Source organism: Etheostoma spectabile, chromosome 15, assembly GCF_008692095.1.
Source record: "Etheostoma spectabile isolate EspeVRDwgs_2016 chromosome 15, UIUC_Espe_1.0, whole genome shotgun sequence".
Classification (NCBI taxonomy): Eukaryota; Metazoa; Chordata; class Actinopteri; order Perciformes; family Percidae; genus Etheostoma; species Etheostoma spectabile.
Genome location: NC_045747.1, coordinates 6,646,126 through 6,670,883, shown reverse-complemented (window position 1 = coordinate 6,670,883; position 24,758 = coordinate 6,646,126). Strand labels below are relative to the sequence as shown.

At 40.8% G+C, this 24,758-nt stretch overlaps 4 protein-coding genes across 5 annotated transcripts in view; 3 read left to right on the top strand and 1 right to left on the bottom strand.

The window, feature by feature from the left end:
• The window catches only part of LOC116703591 (transportin-2), a 17,063-nt gene extending 6,245 nt beyond the window's left edge, over positions 1–10,818 (top strand). For both annotated transcript variants that reach the window (XM_032538407.1, XM_032538408.1), the window contains 15 exons: positions 236–407; positions 636–788; positions 1,924–2,149; positions 2,334–2,505; positions 2,840–2,926; positions 3,173–3,280; positions 3,376–3,534; positions 3,623–3,710; positions 3,820–3,918; positions 5,954–6,049; positions 6,147–6,222; positions 6,458–6,557; positions 7,212–7,286; positions 7,737–7,882; positions 8,091–10,818. In XM_032538407.1, coding sequence (XP_032394298.1) covers positions 236–407; positions 636–788; positions 1,924–2,149; positions 2,334–2,505; positions 2,840–2,926; positions 3,173–3,280; positions 3,376–3,534; positions 3,623–3,710; positions 3,820–3,918; positions 5,954–6,049; positions 6,147–6,222; positions 6,458–6,557; positions 7,212–7,286; positions 7,737–7,844 — 1,719 coding nt within the window. In that variant the 3' untranslated portion in view covers positions 7,845–7,882; positions 8,091–10,818. The remainder of the gene's footprint in view (positions 1–235; positions 408–635; positions 789–1,923; positions 2,150–2,333; positions 2,506–2,839; positions 2,927–3,172; positions 3,281–3,375; positions 3,535–3,622; positions 3,711–3,819; positions 3,919–5,953; positions 6,050–6,146; positions 6,223–6,457; positions 6,558–7,211; positions 7,287–7,736; positions 7,883–8,090) is intronic.
• Positions 10,819–14,498: 3,680 nt separating this feature from the next.
• fbxw9 (F-box and WD repeat domain containing 9) lies at positions 14,499–19,311 on the top strand. Its single transcript, XM_032538433.1, has 8 exons — positions 14,499–14,858; positions 15,071–15,220; positions 15,330–15,477; positions 16,267–17,269; positions 17,421–17,569; positions 17,678–17,881; positions 17,968–18,033; positions 18,351–19,311. The coding sequence occupies exons 1-8, from the start codon at positions 14,842–14,844 to the stop codon at positions 18,423–18,425; spliced, it is 1,812 nt and encodes a 603-aa protein (XP_032394324.1). The 5' UTR covers positions 14,499–14,841; the 3' UTR covers positions 18,426–19,311.
• Positions 19,312–19,580: 269 nt separating this feature from the next.
• Positions 19,581–20,457, bottom strand: LOC116703632 (guanine nucleotide-binding protein G(I)/G(S)/G(O) subunit gamma-12). Its single transcript, XM_032538490.1, has 2 exons — positions 20,111–20,457; positions 19,581–19,944 (listed from the first exon to the last, which is right to left on the bottom strand). The coding sequence occupies exons 1-2, from the start codon at positions 20,201–20,203 to the stop codon at positions 19,819–19,821; spliced, it is 219 nt and encodes a 72-aa protein (XP_032394381.1). The 5' UTR covers positions 20,204–20,457; the 3' UTR covers positions 19,581–19,818.
• A 446-nt stretch (positions 20,458–20,903) lies between these two features.
• dhps (deoxyhypusine synthase) overlaps positions 20,904–24,758 on the top strand; it is a 6,961-nt gene continuing 3,106 nt past the window's right edge. Inside the window, exons 1-6 of the mRNA XM_032538448.1 lie at positions 20,904–21,047; positions 22,044–22,243; positions 22,861–23,016; positions 23,104–23,225; positions 24,065–24,161; positions 24,343–24,429. Of these exons, the coding sequence (XP_032394339.1) occupies positions 22,049–22,243; positions 22,861–23,016; positions 23,104–23,225; positions 24,065–24,161; positions 24,343–24,429 (657 nt within the window). The 5' untranslated portion in view covers positions 20,904–21,047; positions 22,044–22,048. The remainder of the gene's footprint in view (positions 21,048–22,043; positions 22,244–22,860; positions 23,017–23,103; positions 23,226–24,064; positions 24,162–24,342; positions 24,430–24,758) is intronic.

Here is a 24,758-nt window from a genome sequence, read left to right as displayed (position 1 = left end):
TTTACACTTCTGATTATACCCATGTTGACTGATCCTACAAGTTTGCATTTGTGACTAAAATTTATATATTTAATTAACAAATCTTTACTAAATATGCCAAAATGACCGGAAAAGGTGCATTCACAACCACAGCTAATAAAACAGTGGAAAAATGCTGATTTAGAACAGGTCCTAGGGCAGTTTTTTAATATGTACATATAACAATGCAGATGAAGTAAAATTTGTGTTCGTCCAGGGCGATGTGGAGGAGGACGAGGCAGTACCAGATAGCGATCAGGACATTAAGCCCCGTTTCCACAAGTCGCGCACTGTCACTCTGCAGCATGAAGGAGGAGAGGGGGAAGAGGGCGAGGACATCGAAGATGACGATGACGATGATGACGACTCACTGTCAGACTGGAACCTGCGTAAGTGATGAGGAAATGCAGTTACAGAGACAAGTTTGAATAGGAATTCTTGTGCTATTCTATATTTAGTCAGTTTGGGTCTGAATCCATCTTGTCCTTTTCATATCATCTCCATTTCTTCCATGCATCTTTCTGCAGGTTTTTTCAATTAAAATGTTTTCTGCAGGACCAGCAGGTTGGGGGATTAATCATGATTGATTGTAAGTGGGCTTTTCTTTTTGGATGTAGGAAAGTGTTCAGCTGCAGCCCTGGACGTGCTGGCCAATGTGTTTCGTGACGAGCTGCTGCCCCACCTCCTGCCGCTCCTGAAAGGCCTGCTCTTCCACCCCGACTGGGTCATCAAGGAGTCTGGCATCCTGGTTTTGGGGGCAATAGCTGAGGGTAAGACTTGCAGGACCAGATTTCTCTGTTTCAAAAAATTGGCTGTATCTAATCCTTATTGTAAATGTGATTTCTGTTCATAATGTTGAATTTGAAGTCAAACATTTAAATAACAATATGAATACTTTTTTTCTTACACCCCTTTCACACAGCGGGCTCAACCAGGGTTTACTTAGTTACAGTTTGTCCTGGGACCTCTGTAGATAGTCATCAGCTCAGATGCTGCACAGCACACGCTGTGATTTCTTACTCTATCATTCATTTCCCTCCATATTGTTTTTATTTTTATGCATTTCTGTTGAACACCACTTTCATTGACAGAACAAAATGGTATTTAATCAGTTACTAGACATATGTCTTCTACAGCCATCTCACTACTTCCTGCTTTGCACAAAATAACCTGTAGCCTATCAAGGTCTTACAAAACACTTCAACATAATATTTTCATGACCTGGTCATCATATGATGAAAGTGTGCTCTGTAGAAGGGCACACTTGTTATTACACATTAACCGACCCTTGTTATTGGTCTTAAATAGGTATATGAAACAAATTAATTTTTTTAACATAATTTGGGATAGCAGCAGTCCTCTTAACCTGCTGAGTCTCTTTTTTTAATATGGATTTGCATCTGGACATGATGAAAATCCCAGCTCATTGATTTACAATGATACCTATAGTTCCTATATTTTCTGATCCAGATTTGCGCAAGCTAAGCAAATCCTAACCTATGTTTGAACTTTTGGAATAAATAGACTAGGGTGAAGCCAGAGGCTCAGGACTAATGTTGCCAGACGGTGCAGAGAGGCCATAATAAGTCATCTGAAGGGATCACTACATACCCACATACTTCCACTGACCCAATTAAATCTACTTATATGGTATATAGGCCTTTTTTTTGGTTAAATAAAGCAAACCCTGCTTTATCTAAAGCCTATCCACACATAAGTATCTGTAAGAGCAATTCAAAGCTTCTAACAGCCGTTCTCATTCATACTACTAGTTATCCTCGAAGTACTAGTTTGTATAATGTGTTGTCAGACCCTGTGGGAAGGAAGGGACTTTATAGGGGAAATCTGTATATTACAATTTATTTATTTCAATTTTAATTACTCTCTCCTCTCTCCATGCCTCAGGTTGCATGCAGGGCATGGTGCCCTACCTACCGGAGCTGATCCCCCACCTTATCCAGTGTCTCTGCGACAAAAAGGCCCTGGTGCGCTCCATTGCCTGTTGGACCCTGAGTCGCTATGCACATTGGGTGGTCTCCCAGCCCCCTGACTCCTACCTCAAACCCCTTATGACAGAGCTTCTTAAACGCATCCTGGATGGCAACAAGAGGGTGCAAGAGGCTGCTTGCAGGTGAGCAGCTTCACACTTCTCTTTTCCTTTGTATGTGGATATGATGAAAATCCCAGCTCATTGATTAACAATGATACACTTTGTTCCCATATTTCTTTCTGATCCTCACCCCGCATGTATCATTCCTAGACTGACAGAACTATACCTGAAAATATTGACATGTCCATCTTGGGTTTTCTCTCAGTGCGTTTGCTACCCTAGAAGAGGAGGCGTGCACAGAGCTGGTGCCCTACCTGAGCTTTATCCTGGACACACTGGTGTTTGCCTTTGGGAAGTACCAGCACAAGAATCTCCTCATTCTCTATGATGCCATAGGAACTCTAGCAGACTCAGTGGGTCACCACCTCAATCAGCCTGTAAGTGCCTGTGAAATTTAGACCTGCGCTCATTTGTTCTATACCTTGAATGAAACAAACGTACAAAACTGAGTGTCTTTTTTTTTTTTTTTTTTTTAAATTTTAGCTCAGTGTTTTTGTAATTGCTAGACCGAGCCATTTTCAGCCTTTATGCTAAGCTAACTGCTAGTTGTAGCTTTATATTGAACAGACCGATATGGAGTGGTATTGCATATCTGACTTTGCAGAAAAAGCTAAAAGATTGACATTGTGTTTGAAATTTCAGTCATGTCTTTGTCAAATACTTTCAATGGAAAGGGAAACCCTGATCATACCAATTTATATTGTTCCTCAGGAGTATATTCAAAAGTTGATGCCCCCCCTTATTGGCAAGTGGAATGAGTTGAAAGATGAAGACAAGGATCTCTTCCCGCTACTAGAGGTGAGAAGTTGATTTTTAAAGCAGTACTTCAGCTAAAGTTTTTTGACTCACTGACCCATGTTTGGTTCAGATTGTGTCTGAGCTTTTTACATAATGGCTCTTTCACACTCAAAAGACACAACAAATTATCGTTGCATTGTGGAGTGTCTATTGCCATAAAACAATGAATTGATAGTTTGACTGCTTTCATGTCAATTTTATTGGTCATACACCACAGAAAACACATTTTGCACATGTTTCTTCCAGTGTCTGTCGTCAGTAGCAACCGCCCTGCAGAGTGGGTTTCTGCCTTACTGTGAGCCTGTCTATCAGCGCTGTGTCACACTAGTCCAGAAGACACTAGCTCAGGCTATGGTGAGAATGCAAAGTAAATTAATGTTGGTCATTTAGTGATCTATTTTTAGAGGTACAGAAGAGACCATGAAACTGAATTTGCCTTGTCTGTACAGATGTACAACCAGCATCCAGACCAGTACGAGGCTCCTGACAAGGATTTTATGATTGTGGCCTTGGATCTGCTGAGCGGCCTGGCTGAGGGTTTGGGGGGTCATGTGGAACAGCTAGTGGCCCGCTCGAACATCATGACCCTGCTTTTCCAGTGCATGCAGGTATGAGGCAGTGTGTTTAGTCATAATCCATATTTAATAGATGTGAGAAAAAATTTCATTACGACTCTGTGTCTGGTTTGTGTTGCAGGATACTATGCCTGAGGTGAGGCAAAGCTCCTTCGCTCTGCTGGGTGATCTAACCAAGGCGTGTTTCCTCCATGTTAAGCCCTGCATTGGTGAGTGTGCTCTGATTAATTGTGCGTGTGTGTGTGCGCCCCTCCCAAGTGATTGGATGTCACTTTTGATTGTATTATAACCATTGTGTCTCCATGTACTCCCTCCCAGCTGAGTTCATGCCCATCCTGGGGCTCAACCTGAACCCAGAGTTTATTTCAGTGTGTAACAATGCCACCTGGGCCATTGGAGAGATCTCCATGCAAATGGGTGAGTGAGAAAGCAGGTCACACTTATGGCGTTTTTCCACTGCATGGTATCTACTTGACTCGACTCTACTCGCCTTTTTTGGTTTTCCATTAGGGGAAAAAAGTCCCTGCTAACAAGAACTTTTTGTAGTACTACCTTCGTCGATGGGGTGGGGTGCCGTGTTTACCGGTAAATAGTTTATACAGCGTTATTTTAATTTTTTTTTTGGCTGCCTCCGGGTTCATTAGAAACCAATTTGCCTTCTGGCTGTGGCAACACACCGAGAATCAAAACAACACACCTTCGCCGTTCTGTGTGTGTGTGTGTCGCGTTAGGTCACGGCAGTTTCCTGATATGACGACCAGCCATGGCTCGCCTTACGCATGAGGCTGTACTAATCTGCAATGGAAAAAGGAGGACAGGGGCCGCGGGCGAGTCGAGCAGGTACCATTAATGGAAAAACGCTATTTGTGTTGATGCTTGTTCTTATTTTTTTTATTTTTTTACAAATCCTTATGTTCACTGAAAACAAGTGCCCAGTATCTGGATATGATGAAACACCCAGCTCATTGACACAAAATGATACATTTTGTTCCTATATTTTCTGATCCAAATATGGCACACCTAATGTTGCGGTGCGTGTGTGTGGACACACTGATATCCTTACTAGCACAAGGGTCCTGGTGAGCGAAGAGACTCCAGCAAACAACTCATATTTTAGAACAACAACTAAATTAATAATATATAATTAGATGAGTTAGTCATTCCTGTGTTGATGTCTTTGCAATACTTTGTAGATACTAGGGATGAGCGAGTACAGCATTATCTGTATCTGCATCTGTTTACCACATGAATTATCTGTATCCGTACTCGGACTGGTCGGGGCCTAACCCGGAAGTGGTCAGATTCAACCCGGAAGTGGTCTGGTTGTCTTGAAATGGGCGGGGCTTTAACCGGTATGTTATTTTAAGCATGCAATTGATATGGGTTGATCAGAAATAGTTATATTTATTGCTGATTAGAAAACTTTTTCCAGGACATCATCAGCCTTGAGCTTCAGATCAGTGTTGTCATGGTAACAAACAAACTATATAGGCCTACAGTATATAACAAGTTTTGCAACAATTAATACAACAATGTGGTTGCAATTATTAAGTAAAATGTAATTAAGAGTTTTCATACTCAGCAATATAACTTCTCTTTTTTTAACTTTAAATTTTTCTATGATCAGGTTGATTTTTTTTTTTTTTTTTTTTTTTGGTTCTTTTATTTTTCACACCAGGTCTGTGAGTGTGTGTCTGAGTGAGTAAGAGAATCAAAGAGAGAGGGGGGGCGGGGGGTTATAATCTGTTTGTGTGTGTATCTTAATTTGTAATATTATTTATTTATACCGCAACTGCCTTTTATTTTTTTTATGAAACACAGCAAGAAAGTTTCAGACATTCAAAAAAACTGATTAGAGCCAGCAGGCAGTTTAAAAAAAAAAAAATAAACTCAGACGGCAGCGATGCAACGCGAGTCCCATTCTACCAACACCATGTCTGAACAAACTCCACGTTACCAGAAATCTCCTGGGTACTAGGTACTAGTTCAAACCGAAGTATAAAACAAACCTGAAGCTTGAAGAAACCCTAAATGTTACTGGAAAAGCCCCGGAGACCTGAAGGGGAGAGGTGCTGTGACTAGCACTGTGACTAGCCTATCACAGAACGCAGACATAGTCAATGGAGACTTTCATTCAATCCTAGCACAGATATTGACTCGCCTTACTCGTATAATACTTGTACTCGGCAAAAGTGCTTTATCCGTACCGGATACTTGTTTCAGCCGGGTACTCGGCTCATCCCTAGTAGATACCTTTTTGTAACAATTACATTTTTGGGTTTAGGGTTCTGTTTACGGAAATCTCATAAGGAATAGATTGTTGCTCCCTTTGCAACAGCAATCAATACATAAAAAACCCTATTACAAAACATGCCAGTGCCTAGACAACTATGTATGAGCATAATTCTTGCATTTATGAATATATTTAAACAGTGTTCTTAACGTTTTCTAGGGGCAGAGATGCAGCCGTATGTGGGAATGGTTCTGCCACACCTGGTTGAGATCATCAATAGACCCAACACGCCCAAGACTCTGCTGGAAAACACAGGTACATACACACCATAGAGGTTGGGACATGTGTTTCAAACATTGGCAAAGTGTCTTAGTAATTAATGTGAATTGTTTTTTTGTCTCCCTGTGTGCAGCCATTACGATTGGCAGACTGGGTTATGTCTGTCCCCAGGAGGTGGCACCACAGCTGCAGCAATTCATTAGACCATGGTGAGATAAAGAACAATTCAGTCATGAATGATTTAGAGTAAGGCCTATTTTATTTTATGGTCCATGAAACCCTTGTTTTTGCACTATTTAGAGATGCTCTTTCATCAGTTTGATTTCTTTGTTGAAAGAACACATGCGGTGGGTTATAAATTTAATTTTTGCTCATAAAGACAAACCAAATTGATGAATTAATACAGAACATTCCGCTTTTGTCTCGTCATTTTGCCTCTTCCAGGTGCACATCGTTGAGGAATATCCGAGATAACGAGGAGAAAGACTCCGCCTTCAGGGGAATCTGTGTGATGATTGGCGTCAACCCTGCAGGAGTGGTGCAGGTAAGGGGATGTGCTTTTGAGGCTGCAGGGGTTGGAGAGATAGGGGCCCCCTTCCTGTAGTGATAGGCAGACCGACTCTTTTACAGAATCTGTTCTTTCGTGTTGATGCAAGTAATCAACTTGAAAATTTAAAAAAGGTATTGAACCTATAAGTATTGATGCTTTTTGCAAATATATATAGCATCGGTTTCTCTGACACCATCCATGTACATCAGCTTATGCAACACAGCTGCTGCCTGCCCCACAGAACTTTAATTCTATGCATTTGCCAGTTGTCATACTTTAACATTAATAAAGATAAAATATCTATTTAAATGCATGACTTAGGCATAAAATTCATGACAACACCAACGTCCGAAGAACCATCCAAGGAGCTTGACTGCAACATTAACTTGCGTTGGCCCTACGGCCGTAGTTCGGTAGAAGAAAAAAAATAACACTGAAGGAAAACGTTACGCTCTTTTGTTCACTATCCTCCTCCAGCTAATACCTAGTATAAGTGGAAAGCTGAGTATTGATACAATATTTTGGGGTGCACAGTAAAACATTTAATTTGTAATGAGCCCATTCTTGAATTTTTCTTTTCTTTTCTCCACACTTCTGCCATTCACATATGCTCTGAATTTACTCGTAACAAGTCCCTTCTCTGTCCAGGATTTCATATTCTTCTGTGACGCTGTGGCCTCCTGGGTCAACCCCAACGACGACCTGAGAGACATGTTTTACAAGGTGAGTGCCTCATCAGAACACTATAACAATGATTCCATCTCGCCAGACCTACTGATTTAATGGGTTTGACCTTATTTTGGATGGCTGTTATTAATAAAATGTTACCTCCCCATGTGTAATGCTCACTTGCCACACTCAGTGATGATCACTTATCAGACATTCGAAATCTGACAACATGCTGTGGATAAGTTTTTGAGTCTGAGAAGTGTGTGCAGAGCTTCATGTTTGGGGAGGGGGGAGCAGTTCTCCGTAAACGGGACATTTTCATGTTCAGGACAGTTTAACTCATGTTGAGCAAACAGCCAATTGCTTTGTTACGTCCTGTGTAGATGGAGGTGTTACTCCTCAGTCAGCAACCATGCATAACATACATCCTTAAACACACCATTCAAGTATCTATAGAGTGATCTAAGTCAGCCTCCATGTTGTTTTTCTGTTTTATTTTCGAAGATCTTGCATGGCTTTAAGGATCAGGTCGGGGAAGACAACTGGCAGCAGTTCTCGGAGCAGTTCCCTCCTCTGTTAAAGGAGCGCCTGTCGGCCTGCTACGGCGTCTAACCCAACCTCCTTGTCCACACAGGACATCAACCTGTTAGGTATGCCCAGCAAACATACAGTCTACCCCCAGACCCCCTTCTGGAGATGATGAAAACCCCAGCTCATTGATAAACAATGATACATTTTGTTCCCAAATGAATTTTCTGATCCAGTATCCCACTTTTAACACTGAACCATTCATATGAGCTCTACACTTGTTCATATAATGCAATTTTTAATCTCTTTCTGTTCCTCTCTTTTCCCTAGGTTAATGTAGGGGAGGGTTACTGGGGAATTCCTTGCACTGCCCGGATTGTGGGGAGAAACGAGAGCTTGAGGGATGTGACTGGCTTTGACCCTCCACTCAGCAATGGTCCCCTTTCCCCCTGCTCCCTGTGTGTCTCTCTGAGGGAGGGAGGAGGTGGGTGTGGGAGGGTAAACTGGGGATATACATATACCTCTCGGATTAAATGCCTCACTAAATCCAACACACTCAAAAGTGACTTTCGCCAACACCACCACAGATATCCTAGGCAGGTGAGGCTGTCTTTGACCGCCCCCTCCTTAATTTGATTATTTTGTTAAGATAGGTGAAGGAGAGGGGGAGGGATGGGGATAGTGGGTTGGCAGATGGGTACATGAAAAAGGAATTATCTGAACCAGCATAGGGTGCCACAGTCCCAAACACCACAATGCACGTAGTCAGTAGACTCACATTTAGACGTGTTCAAACAGGCTCGTGCCAGAGGCTGAAAAACCACAAAACAAAAGCTTTTACTATGTAACAATGCAGGAAATGTGCACAATTTGTGTGCACCATTTATGGCGAAATTGCATAAACCATTTGGTGTGCGCATACATGGGTCTTATCCTTTTTTCACACGTACATTTAGCTAAATTTAATTTCCTTTCCCTCGATTACTGAATTCCTTTCGAATTAAAGGTCTCTTTTACCCCAAACGTCATTTGAGGGGGAAAAAAGCAGTAGGTCTGTCGTCTAAGGTTTAACCACCGCCGCACCAAGTTATTGCATGGCATATGATCACCTCTTAAGTGACGCATGTTAAAGTGAATGTCTTGTTGCTCACTTGATTCATTACATTTATGTCGTCCGTATGGGGAGGCTGCCATAAATGGAAGCTGTCAGGTGCTTGGTTAGTTTGTCCTCCCATTCATACATATTGTCTAATCAATGTCCCTTTAGTTTAATGGAGGCTGTGTGTGAAGACCAACAATAGGTAGATAAATACAGCAATCAGACTCGTGTCTGATTGTTTGGAGAGTCAATCTCTGCAACAAGAGTTCAAATACTGTAGGTAAGTCAAGAATCCTTTTTGCTGCTGCTTCGTTTTGAAACTTTACAAAACAGACTTAATGTGAGCGATAAGACATCACCAAGAATGAATTGGTTCTTACTAATATAAATGCACTTTCTTTTGTAAGAAATTTAGAATTTCAAATGTAAGACATACAGTTATAATATACTGATCTTGAGATCTTTTTTCCATAAGTGATTTTAGGATTGTTAATGGCTTGCTAAAGTAAGCATAATGATGATATTGTTAAGCAATGGTAAAGTGACTAAGTAAGACTCGAGGCCTATTAACATACCAGTAGTTTTATAATTTAGCTCCTCCTAAAATGGATTGAATAGGATTTAAGAGGGAGACGTCTCGGTTACAGTATTCTGGATCTGTGTTCCATTACATCACTCAATCCATATCTGTAGTAGAGTGTCCCCGTCTTTCTCATCCAAGTATTTTGTTAAACGATGGCTCCTTGAGCCGTCAAACCTTCTCCTGATCATGAACATTGCATGCTTTTCAATGAGTCTTGCTACTTTTTTAGTCATTTTTTTAACCGGTCCATTTGGAGAGATCTACCTTATAAGAGCTTTGTCAATGGTAATGCAACTTGCTGGATTAATAAGATAGTTCTCCAGCTTCTGATCAAACTTGTTATAGTTGCCATATGTTCACCCGTTGATACTGTGTAGGATTTGACTGGGAATACACTGACGCTGAGTCCTAATAATTCTCCCCTGACACTTGTTAGCTTATGCAAAAGAGTGGTGGTCTTTATCCAGCTTTATATTTCAGTCATTGTCCTTATTGGACGGTTGTAATGAACGTATGTATGGCTGTTTGGTGTTTTACTATAAAGGTGTGAATGTGATGTAATTTTGCACCAGGCCTACCATAAAGTTATGTCCAGGGCATAGTTTGATGCCTGAGTTGATGTGGCCACTGTGAGTGTCAACAGTTGCCTGCCAGTTAACAGCAGTTTGATAGTAGTTTGCTCAAATTTCCTAAAACGAAGACCATCACTGATGGGAACAATACCAAAATCTGTTCCAGAATAAATGTGTAGTTTCCTCAGATCTCTACAGAGTGGATGCTGATGCCATCTCCCCCAGGATTAACTGGTAGGCAAGCATTAAGATTTGAGGCCGCCACTCACATGCTGGACAAATGAGTTCTTGGAGCTGCTCCTGTGCCACAAATTGGTAAAAAGTTAAGGCTTTGCCACTCCTCACTTTTTTGTGATACATTTAGCTATATACAGAAATGCAAGTTGTCCACAGGTTTTTTTATTTTATTTTTTATTTTGATGCTCATGTGACAGGTTTTTATTTTGTTTTTGTTTTTATTTTTGTGCACCAGTGCACAAATTCTTTTGGACTTTAAAAGTTTTTTTCCAGTTTTTTTTTTTTTTATTCTTTTTATTTAAAGAATTATTTGTTTTCGTTGTTTTATAGCGGACCATTTGATTATGTCAAATTTGATGTTGTGGTTGGACTGAAGGAGAGTCGGTGCTTGGTGCATACCTTTCAATTCATAACTTTGTTTCAATCTAATATCAAGGCTGGCAATTGAATTTGATGTAGTACCTTTTTTCTTTGCTCAACTGTGGTGCAGACGGGATGTTATCAGACGTATCCCTTTTTATTTAATTTTTTTGTTAATAGGGGAAAATAAAAATTTTTTTCTATTAAGCTTTGAGTTGTCTGAAAGTTTTGTATTGTGTGTGTGATCAACTGAACAATGATAGATTTGTTTGTGCATTTGAAATATAGATAGCTCTCATTTTCTGGTGAGCTGAAGTGTTGCTCATTTTGCAAATGAACCAAAGTGACATTTAAATGAAAAACCATAATACATTTTATTTAAAGACGCCTTTTTTGGCACTCAAGGACGCCGCACAGGGAATTCATAAATTAAGAACAGCAAAACAAATACTATACAACAGCAAAACAAAACCAATACTATACAACAGCTAAACAAAACCAAAACTATACAACAGCTAAACAAAACCAAAACTATACAACAGCAAAACAAATACTATACAACAGAAAAACAAATGCTATACAGCAAAACAAATACTATACAACAGAAAAGGCGGAGCAACAGACATTTAGGTGGAATAGGCAGTTGTAATTGTTTTTAGTTGTGATTTGAAATGGGGGAATGAATCAATGTTTCTGAGTTGGGGGGGTAGTGAGTTCCAGAGACGGGGAGCAGAGCGGCTAAATGCTCTGCCCCCCATGGTGGTGAGACGGGCGGGGGGGACAGACAGGTTTATGGAGGAAGAGGATCTGAGGGAGCGGAAGGGAGTGGGACGCTGGAGGAGATCAGACAAATATGGGGGGGCGAGGTTGTGGATGGCCTTGAATGCTAATAGAAGGATAAGCACATCAAAGACTGGTAAGGCTGGAGGGTGAAGTACAGTCGAGACCAATGAAAGCTCATTCAAGTTGAGACTGTTGCCGAACATTTTTGGCACGAGTTCATGAATAAAACATATTTGTCTAAATTGGGGCAGACAGTGTTTGTTCCAAAGCACACTGTTTAAGGGCATATTTGACTTCGACTTTTCATACAATCTAACAGCAAATACAACTGGGAAAAGTACTGTGACCGGTTATTATGACGTACTGAATGACACCCTCTACATTTATCAGTCAGTGCAAAAGCACAAGACACCTAATATAAATATTCAGTGGGAAAATAAAGTGCAGACAATCTCAATTTGGACAATACACAAAAGTTGGCATGTTGCCTTTTCTCAGGCCTGTCAATAAGATATCCAAGGCATCACACACCTTGCAGCAGTATTTAAAAAGATCGAAGTTAACACTTTCTGGTGGCATTTGTAGGTGATAGAAACACTGCCTTTTTTGTTGTAAAATTCACAATATTGTATCTTCAATGTCAGCGCAGATTAAAGGTGAACTCTATTGATTTAACACAACATACGGAGTATTACTGGATGTGTGAAAAAAGTTGTGCAAAGCCTTGAACAGTCAGTGTCCCTTAAGTGCTGAAGACTACAAGTTTGGGGGGGGGGGGGGGGGGGGGAATCTGGGGGTGTGCAGTCAGAAAGAAGTGAGCTTGCTTGAGGCAGTCATGTTGCATTGTGGGTAATGTAAGAGCCAGGTTTTAACAATGAATGGAATAAAGACATCTGTTTCTGCTGCATTGAATTTTTTTTACCTTGCAATGCTAAAGTGGAAGTACTCTTAACTGCGTCCAAGTGTTTCTGAGCCTAAAGTAAATTTACAATATTAAAACTTAAAAAAAACATTGAATGTTGCCCACTGGACTACTCTAATTTCAAATATGAAAGTCTAACACTAGGCCTCTCTAGCTAAATGACAGACGTGATCCATTAGGGAGTATATTTACTCTATAGTACAGTAATAAACCGCCAACTTTTTTTTTATCCTTTGTTGCATTTAAAAATTCTTGTTGCTGTAGGGATTTTAAGCACATTTATTTTAGTACTATTATTATGACTAATGAAATGAGTATATAAACTTAATACCTTCTCTGATAATACAATGACAATGGGTTTTAAATCAACACGTAGTGAGCATTCTTGTGATTAAAACACGGGGCACTTAGATTAAATATTTCTACAGAATTGAAGTGTTAGAACAACAAATATTTTGAGTGAGAAGAACGGGAATACAACTTTAACAAGAAAAGGGACTGGTGCTTGGAACGAGGGGTTACGGCGGTCGCCTTCAGTCTGGTGACCATCTGGTAAGTGGTATTTGAAGTCTTATGTGAAGTCCTTATTTGTAAAGCTGCAGCCACTAAAGTCATGGTACAATTTCTCACACGTAATTAAATAATTACCGGCACATTTGGTATAGATTTAGACCAATTATTTGTCTGGTTACGGTGAAATGTCCTGTCTCCTATATATGGATGTCTATGATGAAAATGCATAGACCTATTATGATTTCCTGTATTGTCTGAAATAGCTTTAATACATTGATGGATGTCTGTAATAAATGTGGCCAGAGCTTCACATAATGAGGTAAACCTTTCAAAGAGAACCCTGTGAGCCAAATCCAGATTTCACACTGATGTGATGTCTATAGTTTTTAAATGGTTTTGTGCTTTCAACAGCCGTCCATCTGTCCAGTTATTGTGAATCTGGTATCTCAGGGGCCCTGGAGTTTGACGGTTGTGACTCGGGGTATTCCTGACATGTCTGTGTCCTGGGCCCAGATCACAGTACAGTAGATACTAAACTAAAGGTTTTTGATATTAAGTATTACATACTGATGTCAAAGTTATGTTCGAATTATTGTTAGAAACATAGATATACAATAGTCTGCTCTTGATTTGTTAAATAATCAGTGGCCCAATAGATCCTTTATTCTGGCCCAACACAAATGCAATAATGTATAACGTATCATGTTTAAAGAATCCATATCCCTGTGTACAGCAAAAGCAGAGATGATGTATGCCAAACCTAATGTATTGTCTTCACAATAAAAACAGGTCTGCAAAGGCTCATCTTGAAACTTGTTTTCAGGTGTTTTAATACACAGTCTTCCTAGCTGTGTGCAGATGCTTCTATTGTTTTTCCCTTATTGATGGCCAAAACCTTTGCAGTCCATGCTAATAAGATGACCGCTGGCATGAAAAACAAATAAACAGATTGTGTGTCTGGAATACAAAACTTCAGTTCAAATGAGTCTCATTCCTCATTGAAACCTTGAACTGTAATCAAACATGGAAAATGGCTTGGGTGTTTATGATCGTGTTGATTGTAATTTTTAATACTTGACTCAAAGTAAAAGTACCCCCCCCCCCAACAAACCTTAAAAATTACATTATGTGACAATAACAAGACGTAAACAAAAAATTTTAATTTACCAAAGACATTGTCTGTGTTAATCCAAGGCCTTTTGGGCCCATAAAATGTAGATCTTGTTCAGATCTGCAAGTATATGCTCTTTGAATGTTAAATTCTCCTTCCAAATGACAGTGGCAACTGACATTTTTAGGCTGCTTCCTTCGGGAAGAAGGTACAGTGCGATGAGGACAAGGACCTCAGGCTCAGGCCACCTCAATAGCTGATCCCCTGCCCCTCCCCCCCATACTATTTTATCTTTGAACTATTTTATTTAATTGTTTTAAGGATGCTTTGAGCAATTGTGGATATTAAATTATGATTTCAATTGGGGACATCTGCCTTGATAGACCATAGATGTATAAAAAAGAAGATAGACTAGACATGAGGTTACATGCATTACGCAGGCGCGGCATGTCCGTCCCAAAAGGCGGCCGCGTCGACGTATTGCTCCCATGGACAGTTAAAGAAGGATTGCTCCAATGAACAGCAGCCGCCGGTATTACGTAGCTACATACACCGGAAATGGTGTTTAGAATGTTTTGAACTTTAACTGTCTATGGTTTTGAGGGAGTTCGCCTTGACAATAGTTGATGTTCCTGCATTGCTGCATTAACGTTAGCTACGTTGGTTTATATAGTGACAGCGGTAACGTTAACCATTTTTGTTACACTGACTCTGGCGACGATTTTCGATCAGCAGCTAACGTTGTCAGGACGGTAACGTTTGTTGATGCTAGCGTTAACCTGCTGTCTTCTTACAGCGGTAGAGCAACGTTAAAGCTTACGTTAATTTAGTCTGTAACGACAGTTGCAAAATTTATGATTCCAAAAACGTCTGTTGCAGATACCGAGAGCACCGAAAAGAAATGGACTGCATACACGGGTAGCTAAAGTTTTCTTCAAGCATTGTCTCTCTGAATTGTATCCCAAGCAATGCAGGTGACGCTAAGCTAAGCCCTAAAGAGCAAACACTTGTGAAGTTTCATTGTCACAATATTTGATGTTTTATGTATTAAACCACATACAGCCGACAAAATAAAAATTGATGTAGTTTAAATTAATGTTGGCTAACAGTGTTGAGTAACGCTTACTTAGTGGTCCTGTGCTGAGAGGAGAAAAAGTGATGTCTGAGGTCAGGGTTAACTTGCTTGAACCGGAGGCAGGGACACGCAGTGACCAGGGTGGACCATCTCCTGACCCTGTGAAATCTCCTAGTATTGACTCTTCTGGACCTGATCTTCAGGGGTAAGACTTTGTTTCTCACACTATTAACTAGCTGTTCATTTCACCCAATGATATGAGAGTATAATAAGCAAATCACGTTGATCCATATTTTTCCCCCCCCCCCTTCCAGCCTTCTGCCTGCTGGTCACCCATCCTCTGCAGATGTTAGTCCCTCGCCTTCTGCTGAGGCAAGTGGCTTGTTGGCGTTACCCTGGGAGATAGTGACTCACATTGCGTCACACCTTCCTGCTCAGTGTGTCATCACTGTGCTGCCAAAGGTTAGTTTTAAACAAGGGGGTATAAGCGAGCATCTTGAAAGCGTACTTCCTATTGGGAGATTCTGAGGCTAAAAAGCCGTCACCTTCTGTCTATGGTTTTAAAGACTTTTTGGCCCATCGCTCACTTCCATAAAATTCCATTGACGATTTTTTGTCAGCTAACTTTCTTGCTGATGTTGTTCAATCATTGCATTACTAAATTACTATGTGATATCTTTCTCTGTTTTGCTGTTTACTTATGCTATAAGTTTGTTGTTTAGGCATTCACTTTATATATATTTCTGTTTGACAGAACAAGTTTAGTTTTTCCGGAATCAAGATTTATTATGGGTGCCCTGTGGAGTTTTATTGTAAATATATAAAGTTATGTTTACCTCAGGTATTACTCAACTTGAATTGTGTTTATCCTTTAGGTCTGACAAATGTGTCAAGTGAATTTCCTTCATCATTAAACCTTTGCAAAGCCATTTTACTTTAAAGTGTTTTAACTCTGGCTTTGTTCATCCTTCATGTTTATTAGCAAGCAGCCTTTTTCTTCCCTGCCTTTATTGGCACATTGCTGTGTTTCTTGGAATGTTACTCCCACATGTAGATCAGTGAAACAGGTATTAAAACCATTAGCAGGAATGCCCATTGTGTCACTCATATGTGCATCCTCATGCACATGCATGTGTGTTCTCACACTAGTGTGTTCGTATTGGTACAAGAGGGCAGAAATTCCTCAGGGAACTTTTATGCTTTATCAGTCTTGCCTATATAAAAAAAATTCCGTCCTTCTGCTCTTTTTAGGTCTGTCATGCATTGGGTAATGTGGGTAAGGACAACACCGCTTGGCAGCTGCGGGCAAACAGACTAATAGGATCCCGAGCTGGCTTTCCAGTGGGGCCAAGGGAGGACTTTGACTGGCCCTCTGCTTGCCTGGAGATGGAGCAGCTGATAACCGGCTGGACAGGCCAATCACACCTTGTGGCCAGACAGACTCAAGGGGATGAAGAGGAAAGGGAACAAGTGCAGCAAAGGGGAAGGCAGGATGGTGAACCAGTTGCAGAAAGACAGGAAGATGGTAGAGAGAATGAGGTAGAAGGGGTGGGAGTGGAAGCGCAGGAGGTTGCGTATGGTGCTGATGAAGAGATGGAAGTGGCTATGGAAGGTGAGGATGATGAAATGCAGCCAATCGTAGGTGGGGACCAACTGGCAAGCTTGAGAGAGGAATTGGAAGAGAGACTGGAGGATGATGCAGAAGCACTAATGGAAGAGGAAAGGGACCATATGATGGTATTTGGTGGCAATGTGGGCCAGGATGGTTCTCTAAATCCCTACCCCAGGAATCTGGATAATGGAAGACGGGTAGAGGTGGAGCAACGTCCACCAGCTAGAAGTCCTAGCCCACCCCCAGCGCTGGAGTGCATCACCCTAACTTCAGGCCACATTGCCCAGGTCAACTCAGTCCTCCTCTTGGGGGGAGAGGGAGCAGTTTGTGCCACAGGCTCCAGAGACTGGAATGTTAAACTGTGGGATCTACAGACAGGCTCCGGTGGCACGCTGCGCCACACATTGGGAGGACAGGGTGACTTCAGCACTCATCGGGGCTGGGTCTGGTGCCTGGCATCTCAGGGACCTCTGCTGGCCTCAGGGGGCTTTGACAGCACAGTGAAGCTGTGGGACCTACAGGCAGGTGGTGCAGAGAGGGGCCTGATCAGGGCTGGTGCCGCTGTCCTCTGCTTGTCCTTTCAGACAGATGTATTGCTGACTGGTACATTTGACAAGAGGGTCAGCATGTATGACACCAGAGGTGAGGGGGTTTAGCATATAACATGGATTTCAATTTGTCAGTGTGCATAATTTGCAAATACATGTCATTATTTAAAAAAAAATGTGATGATAGATATCAGTTAGCGATCAAATAAAGACTGAAGTTATTTATGATATCATTTTGTCTACAGCTGCTGAACCCCTAGTAAAAAGCATCCGTCTCCATGGTCACGCTGTAATGTGCCTAGCTGCAGATGACAAGTACATCATCTCTGGGAGTAAAGACTGCACTGTGGCTGTCTATGACCGTAGGGCGGGCAAGTGCTTGAAGAAACTTCGGGTAAACACAAGCGCACAGGCACACACTCTCAAGTTCGCGTTAGTGTGCATATATGCTCAGATGCACCTGTAAACCAAGACTAACTCCAACCCACCCCTTCATTTCTAGCTGAGCTCTTATCTGCTGTCCATGAGCTACAGTGGCTCTGAAGTATGGGCAGGAGACAACAGTGGCATGATCCACTCCTTTTCCATGCAGACGGGAACCTTAAAACCCCTGTCCCAGTTTGATGTTGGACACACAGCTCTGGTCACTGGCATCCACAGGTCCCCTGGGAGCCTCTACACCTGTTCCTCTGATAGTACTGTCAAGGTAGGATGATGAAAATTCTTAGAATACATTTGACATAACTCTGCTACTTAACAGTTTTAAGTTGTAGTTTCTTGTCTGTATTACAGGTGCATATCCCTTGTGCTCCTCCAAGAACATTATGCACACTGCATCACCAAACTGGAGTCAGTGGGGTAAGTGCTTTGTACTGCAACATATAGATAATTACATTATCTTATTGTTTACATATTGATGAGGACTTTTATCGTATAAAGATTCATTTTTATTTAACTAGGTCTCATTTAAGAGCAAATCAACTATTAGATCTTTTTGGGAGGGTGAAAAAATCTTTACCAACAAAGAATTAACAATAAACAGAAATAGTACAAAAAAAATAAACTCAAGAACAAAATCATAGGCAAAACAGTATCCGTAATTAATCCAGGCTTTCTCATTCTCATTTCTGTCCCCCCCCTCACCCATTCTCCGCCTGTCTGTCTTCAACTGTCAGCTGAGTGTGGATGCTGGAGTCCTTGCTGTCGCCTCAGGTGATGTGTGTGTGGAAATCTGGAGGCCCAGAAAATGAAAGAGCAAGACCCGCAAACTATTTGGCAAGACTTAAAAAGCGGGTGGTGATGTTAGCACCCCCTTGAAAACAAGAGGGCATTTTGGAATTTACAACAAGTAAATAACATTTCAAGAAGAAACCGCTTTCTTCTTTTTTCTTCTTCAAGACAGATGTTAGTATTCATTAAACAAATAAACAAGAGAAGGTAGGACTGGAAATTAAGACAGTTGAGCCCTGTGTCGTAAAAAATGGCCAATCAAGTTATTTTTATTTTGCTGAAATGCCAAACAAATGTTGTTTAAATTAGCCGTAATACATCATTCATTTTAGTTTTTTTTCTTGTGTTTATATTGTTATATGCTAGCGCTAAATTTGAGAAGGTCCAGGTCCCTTGTGTTGGATCAGCTATAAGCCCTCAACCATTTTTTAACTCCTTGTTTGATCCTGTTAAGAGATTTCCCTACAAACAAATATGTATGTGAAAACAGGAAATGTGTTTACTGATAATGTTTGTCTCATGCACCTATCTTTCAAAGACACTGCATTTGAAGGAATTGGTCTCCTCCAAATTGTTGTGCGTTCAAACAGCAATCAAACTAGTGTATAGCAGGCTATTTGCATGCTCCCAAAATGTCTGAATCCATTACAGTAACTGACATTGTACCAAAAACATTAGTTACTTTTCATGTAAAGTGAAATAATTGTATCCAATGTGACACACCGATTGTATTTGTAAAGCTATTTATTTAATGATTGTGTGTATGTGAGTGTGTAAAACAATGTTCAACAATTTAATTGCTAGGATAAATCTAACTATAAATCATTTACACAATATTAGAGGCCTGCATCTAAAACACATTGAAGGACTATTTCTACAGACGATGGCATTAAATGGCCTCAAAATTATTCTGAATTATTGACTAGATGTGTCCACTGCCCTGTGGGGGAGTACATACAAACAACAGTTTTGTGCTTAATGTTTACAAAAGCAGTTATTCAAAGTCAAGTTACCCATGTAATTCTGTACTATTGAAAGGTTGAGCTCCTCCCTTTTAAGGGAAATGTGTAAAGAAGCAACATTAAATAAAGCCTTTCAGAGAAAATGAATGGAAAGTAGTTAACAATGCAAAACCATTATTTGTATTTTCACATTTCCTATGTTTGAGGCTTAAAATGCATTTAATGTAATTTATTTATTCATTTAATTTATACTATTTATTGATCCCCAGTGGGGAAATTACAATATACACTTTGTTAGTATTACTACACACATTGTCTCAAATAGCAGATGTATTGCCATACCAGAAGGAATTATCCTGTACACATTTGACAGTGGTAAATCTGGTTACACTCCAACAGGAGTTGTCTCTATGGCAGTCTTTTAATTGTCGGTCAGCTCTACTCAGGACTGTTAAAGCAGCACACAGGTCTTCTTATCTTTAAACGGGTTGGACGAGGCAGCGATGCCGGTGAGCAGAGGGTCACTTCGTCTGTGGTCCTGACAGTACTGAATCAGATCTGCTGCTGTCAGTGAGATCTGCAGGGATAAAGGGGAACAGGGTGGCATTTTACAGGATTTCAGACATGACAAAACTATGCGCCATTGAATGTTAATAATACATGGAACATGTCAGTACACTCCATATATTCAAAACAATGGCAATCCTCCAATGACTGGTAAAATTATTAAGATTCTTACATACCTTTATTCTCTCCATGCTTGCCTCCAGCTGAAGTTGATCCACCAGTTTTTGTGCCTGAACGACACTGTTGCTGCTGCACATCTTTCCTGACATGGCTTTCAATACAAAGACCTTCTATATCTGGACTCAATGTGCTTCTTCAAAACCAAAAGGAGCAGCAGGAAAAGGATTTTGTGCAGAATCCCAAGAGTCAGCACAGGTTGTGCAGGGGTCTGGTCAGAGAAGCTCCTCACTTTTCTTCCTCACCTGTGGCCCCTTTTATTCGCTGTTGGGAAGAGTTCAAAGGCACTGTGATATGAAAGGTCATACAGCAAAGTGGTGGAAATGTCACAAACATCACACATCACATCACAGCAACCACTGATGAAAAGAGTATGACGCTTTTTGCCTTTAAGCTATAACGTGTTAACAGTTGCTTGACTATTTCCCTTGTAAGTAACTGTAAGTAATTGATAAACTACTCCCAAAAGCTGCAGTTTCTGCTTTGTAAAGTGACATTTAACCTTTGAAAAACAAATGTGTAAAATGCATGCACTGTTTAAAACAACCAACTGTATGTGGAATAATTTAAACCACCTTTGTCCAGCTCAAATAAGTTGGAGCATCATGCTGTTAAAGCTTGAACAGAAGCCATTAGGTCGTTTTATTTATGAGTAGCATTTACTCCATCATTATTTTAGGTATTTAAAACATAAACATTTATTTAAAAAATGTCACGTAACCCCCGCAATACTCCAAAGTACCCGTAGGGGCACGTGGTTTGAGCACATGGTTTGGGTTATTTGGTCATGTTTGTCCTTTCGCACTTTCCGTAGTGGGAGCTTGCAGCAGGCGACCCATGCGTTGTTTGGTTGTTTACGGTAGTAATGGTCTAAAGTAACGTTTACGGTTTTTTTGACAGCCGTTAGTAAATCAACTCACGTCTCTTCAAGAATAGGTAAGGTTGTTTTCATCTCCATCTGCAAATGTTCAATCATGATTGAAGTCAGTCCATAGGAGAAGACAAGCTCATAGTTAGCTTGTCTGCTAGTTAACATCAAATCGTATCATAGCCTAAATAATACAGCCTTAATTTGGGACTTTAGTTTTTTGATAAATTTGCAAAAATGGGGTTTTCACTTTGTCATTTTGGGTTATTGCGTGCAACTAAAGTCTAGTCTATTTCAAGCGAAATCTCTAGCACAAAACATTAAAAGTGAAGGGGTCCGGGTGTTGTTTTTCAAGCCGCGGTATACGCATTTAGAGAGTGAGGGTGTATTAAAGTTGTTTTATGAATTATAAGAAAACGTTCCCATGAACACACCCCTGTGTGCTTCCTCTGAATCCTGAATCCTATCTATCATGTAGGCTAGTGTAGTGTCAAAGCTTGCCCTCACCCAGAGGCCTTGTGGGGAAACACGTACTTCAGAATGCTTTGGACAGTTTACAAAATAGGGTCATTTCTCAGCTGTTACACATTCAATTCAATTCAATTTTATTTATAATATCAATTCATAACAAGAGTTATCTCTAGACACTTTACAGATAGAGGAGGTCTAGACCACACTCTAGAATTTACAAGGACCCAACAGTTCTAGTAGTTTCCTCCAGAGCAAGCAACAGTGCGACAGTGGCGAGGAAAAACTTCCTTTTAGGAAGAAACCTCGGACAGACCCAGGCTCTTGGTAGGGGGTGTCTGACGGGCCGGTTGGGGTTAGAATGAACAGTGGAATTAACAAAAAGTAGAAAAAATAGTAGTTTGTAGCAGTTCTTTATAGTAGTTCATGGCATAGCAGGGCACATGCTTAGTTTTTCAGTGGTCAGTCAGAGCAGAGCTGCTACAGTCACCACAGACTAAAGAGAGATTACACATCCCTTATCACCTGATCAAGGCTCCACTAGGCATCTCCTCGATGATAACCACATCACTAACATGTTCTTTTTGTTTGTGCAGAGAAGATGGCAGACCATGCTCCTTCTGTTGCCATGGAGGCCGTCCTTAAACCCAGTTGCGACCTCCCAAGTGACATGCAAAAGATCAGAGGCTACGACTTCAACCAGGGGGTTGATCTCCACGCAGTGCTGAAGTCCTACATCAGCACGGGCTTCCAGGCCAGCAGCTTGGCCTTGGCCATCCAGGAGATCAACGTCATGGTGAGAGGAATAGATGTGTAACGAAGGTTATAATGTAGAGAAGTAACACACACAAAGGGTTGTCGTGAGGTGCTGATCACCGGAAGTAAACTTGAAAGTAAGGGTCGCACACAGGTCTATCTAAATAGACTAGAGAAATGTATATGGAGTCAGAATGTGTTACACTTTTTTCTTACTTTTATTTGTAACTACGGTTTCATGTGTAACTACCGTTAATTTACATAAAGCACATGTTCTAATTTACCTCTGATACCTCATGCAGATAGTTTTGGTTCTATTGATCCAGGGTTTGAGATATGAGTCTCTGTGATTTGTTCCTCTTCCTTCCTACCCCAATACAATGGAGGTAAATGGGATTTCATTATTGGGGCTTACAGTACTAAATAAATACAAACAATTGTCCGTCTAGTCAGTCTAGAGTTGTAAGTCTGGACTAACCTATGAACGTAGACATGTTCCACCAAAACAATTTCCTTCCTGAGGCTTCTTTGTAGAGGTGCTGTTGTGATTCCGTTTAAATTTAAGAAAAGGTCTCAGATGAGATAAATTCAGAAGCCTATGATCAGTCAATCATTTGTAATGTTGGCCATTGTTGTCTAATGACTCCACACCCACAGATAGAGAAGCGTCTAGAGCCAGTGGAGGAGGGTGAAGGGAAAGAGTCTGATGAACACCGCAGCAAGTCTGGCTGCACTATCTTCCTGGGTTACACCTCCAACCTTATCAGCTCTGGAGTCAGAGAGAGCATCCGCTACCTGGTAGAGCACAAAATGGTACGAATCACAGGTAACATTTAAAACAATCTGTCAGTTTGACAGCGGGACTAGTTTCTCAGAATCTGTTTTGTCTGTCTGTGTTAGGTGGATGTGATTGTAACCACAGCTGGCGGCATAGAGGAGGATTTCATCAAGTGTCTGGCTCCCACGTACTTGGGAGAATTTGGCCTGTCCGGCAAGGAGCTCCGCCTGAGGGGCATCAACAGGTTAGCAACCAGGTTTTCTCAGGCAGAAAATCGCTGATGGGGCGCTGAGGAGTAATTCATCCCGGTACTTTGAAGCGCTGCTTGTAGGGTTGTGTTTCTATGACGACATTAATGTTAGCCAGGTAGCTAACCTAAAGTTATGTTGACAGAGGCCTGATTACACAGCTAACAACAAACTTACTCTTGTACACGCTGATAAAAGCACAACACTCATCAACAACATTCAATGTCTGGCCGATTTGCTCCCACAAATGGGCTTTTCTGTCTGTTACCTCCTGGCTCAAGGCTGGCAACAAAAGGGAGTACACACATAGATAAATTAATAAAAGAAGTTTGTTAACTAAATAGACTACAATTTAACTCAACATAAATGCAGTAGTGGGGTGTGTAAATGTTGAAGACATCAGTCGTTTTTGCCATGTGTGGATGGGTGAATGTATGGTGTGATGTGTGTTGTATGGTGCAGCCAACCAAACAAAGAACAAAATGGTGGATGGGTGCCACAGGACTAGCTGAGAGAGAGTGAGACCCCAACTCAGAGATTATAAACTAGAAGTATCAGAGTGGCCGCACTGAAAAAGGTGGAGCGCTCAGAAAAAAGACGCTGGGTGCAGCGCCTTTTCCCTATGTGGCTGCATGCTTGAACAATTGAAAAATATATAAATAGTTTGCTGTGTACTCATAATAATAATAATAAAGGACATGATGCAGGGTTTTGGCAGGCGGGTCATCTTTAGAAGTCCTAGCTTGTATATCAGATTCCCTAACTTGTTTGTTTATGTCTGGTCCCTGTTCATCCCTTTTATATCTCTCTCCTCATTTATCTTTGCTGGATTTAGGTTAGGGAATCTATTGGTGCCTAACGACAACTACTGTAAGTTTGAAGACTGGCTGATGCCCATCCTGGACCAGATGCTGTTGGAGCAGAACACAGAAGTGGGTCTCTCTTATTAGCGTATTGTTTGTCTATTGCACTCAGCACAGTATGAAATGGCAGTATTTATTTAATTAGTCTGGTATCCTCGCATAAAACCAAGTGGTGCAGTTAGGAGGTTCCAAACTTGCGTTTTATAATATTGTCTACATCATGTAATATTTGACCTTTTTATTATTTCAGGGCACCCGTTGGACTCCCTCCAAAATGATCCATCGGCTTGGCAAGGAGATCAATAATACTGACTCTGTCTACTACTGGGCGTACAAGGTGAGTCCTGCTTTATATTGGTAATGTATTACATCATAAAGGAACCAAAACGACAAGAAAAGCTGAACCAGTCAAGACACAAAATCAAATTGCTTGAAATTCTGACAATACAGATAAGTATAAATAAATGTACCAACCATAGCAAGTTGTTATTTCAAAAATGTTATCCATTATATGTAGATTAAGAATTAATTGTGGTTCCTGTGTCTTTGTAGAGTGGTTGGTGAGCTTGTTAGCACTTGTGATGTCAGTGGACTAAAAACACATTTTGAAACTGACTGAGTAAACTTGGTTTAAATCAGATTTTTTTTTTTTTTACTCACTTCACC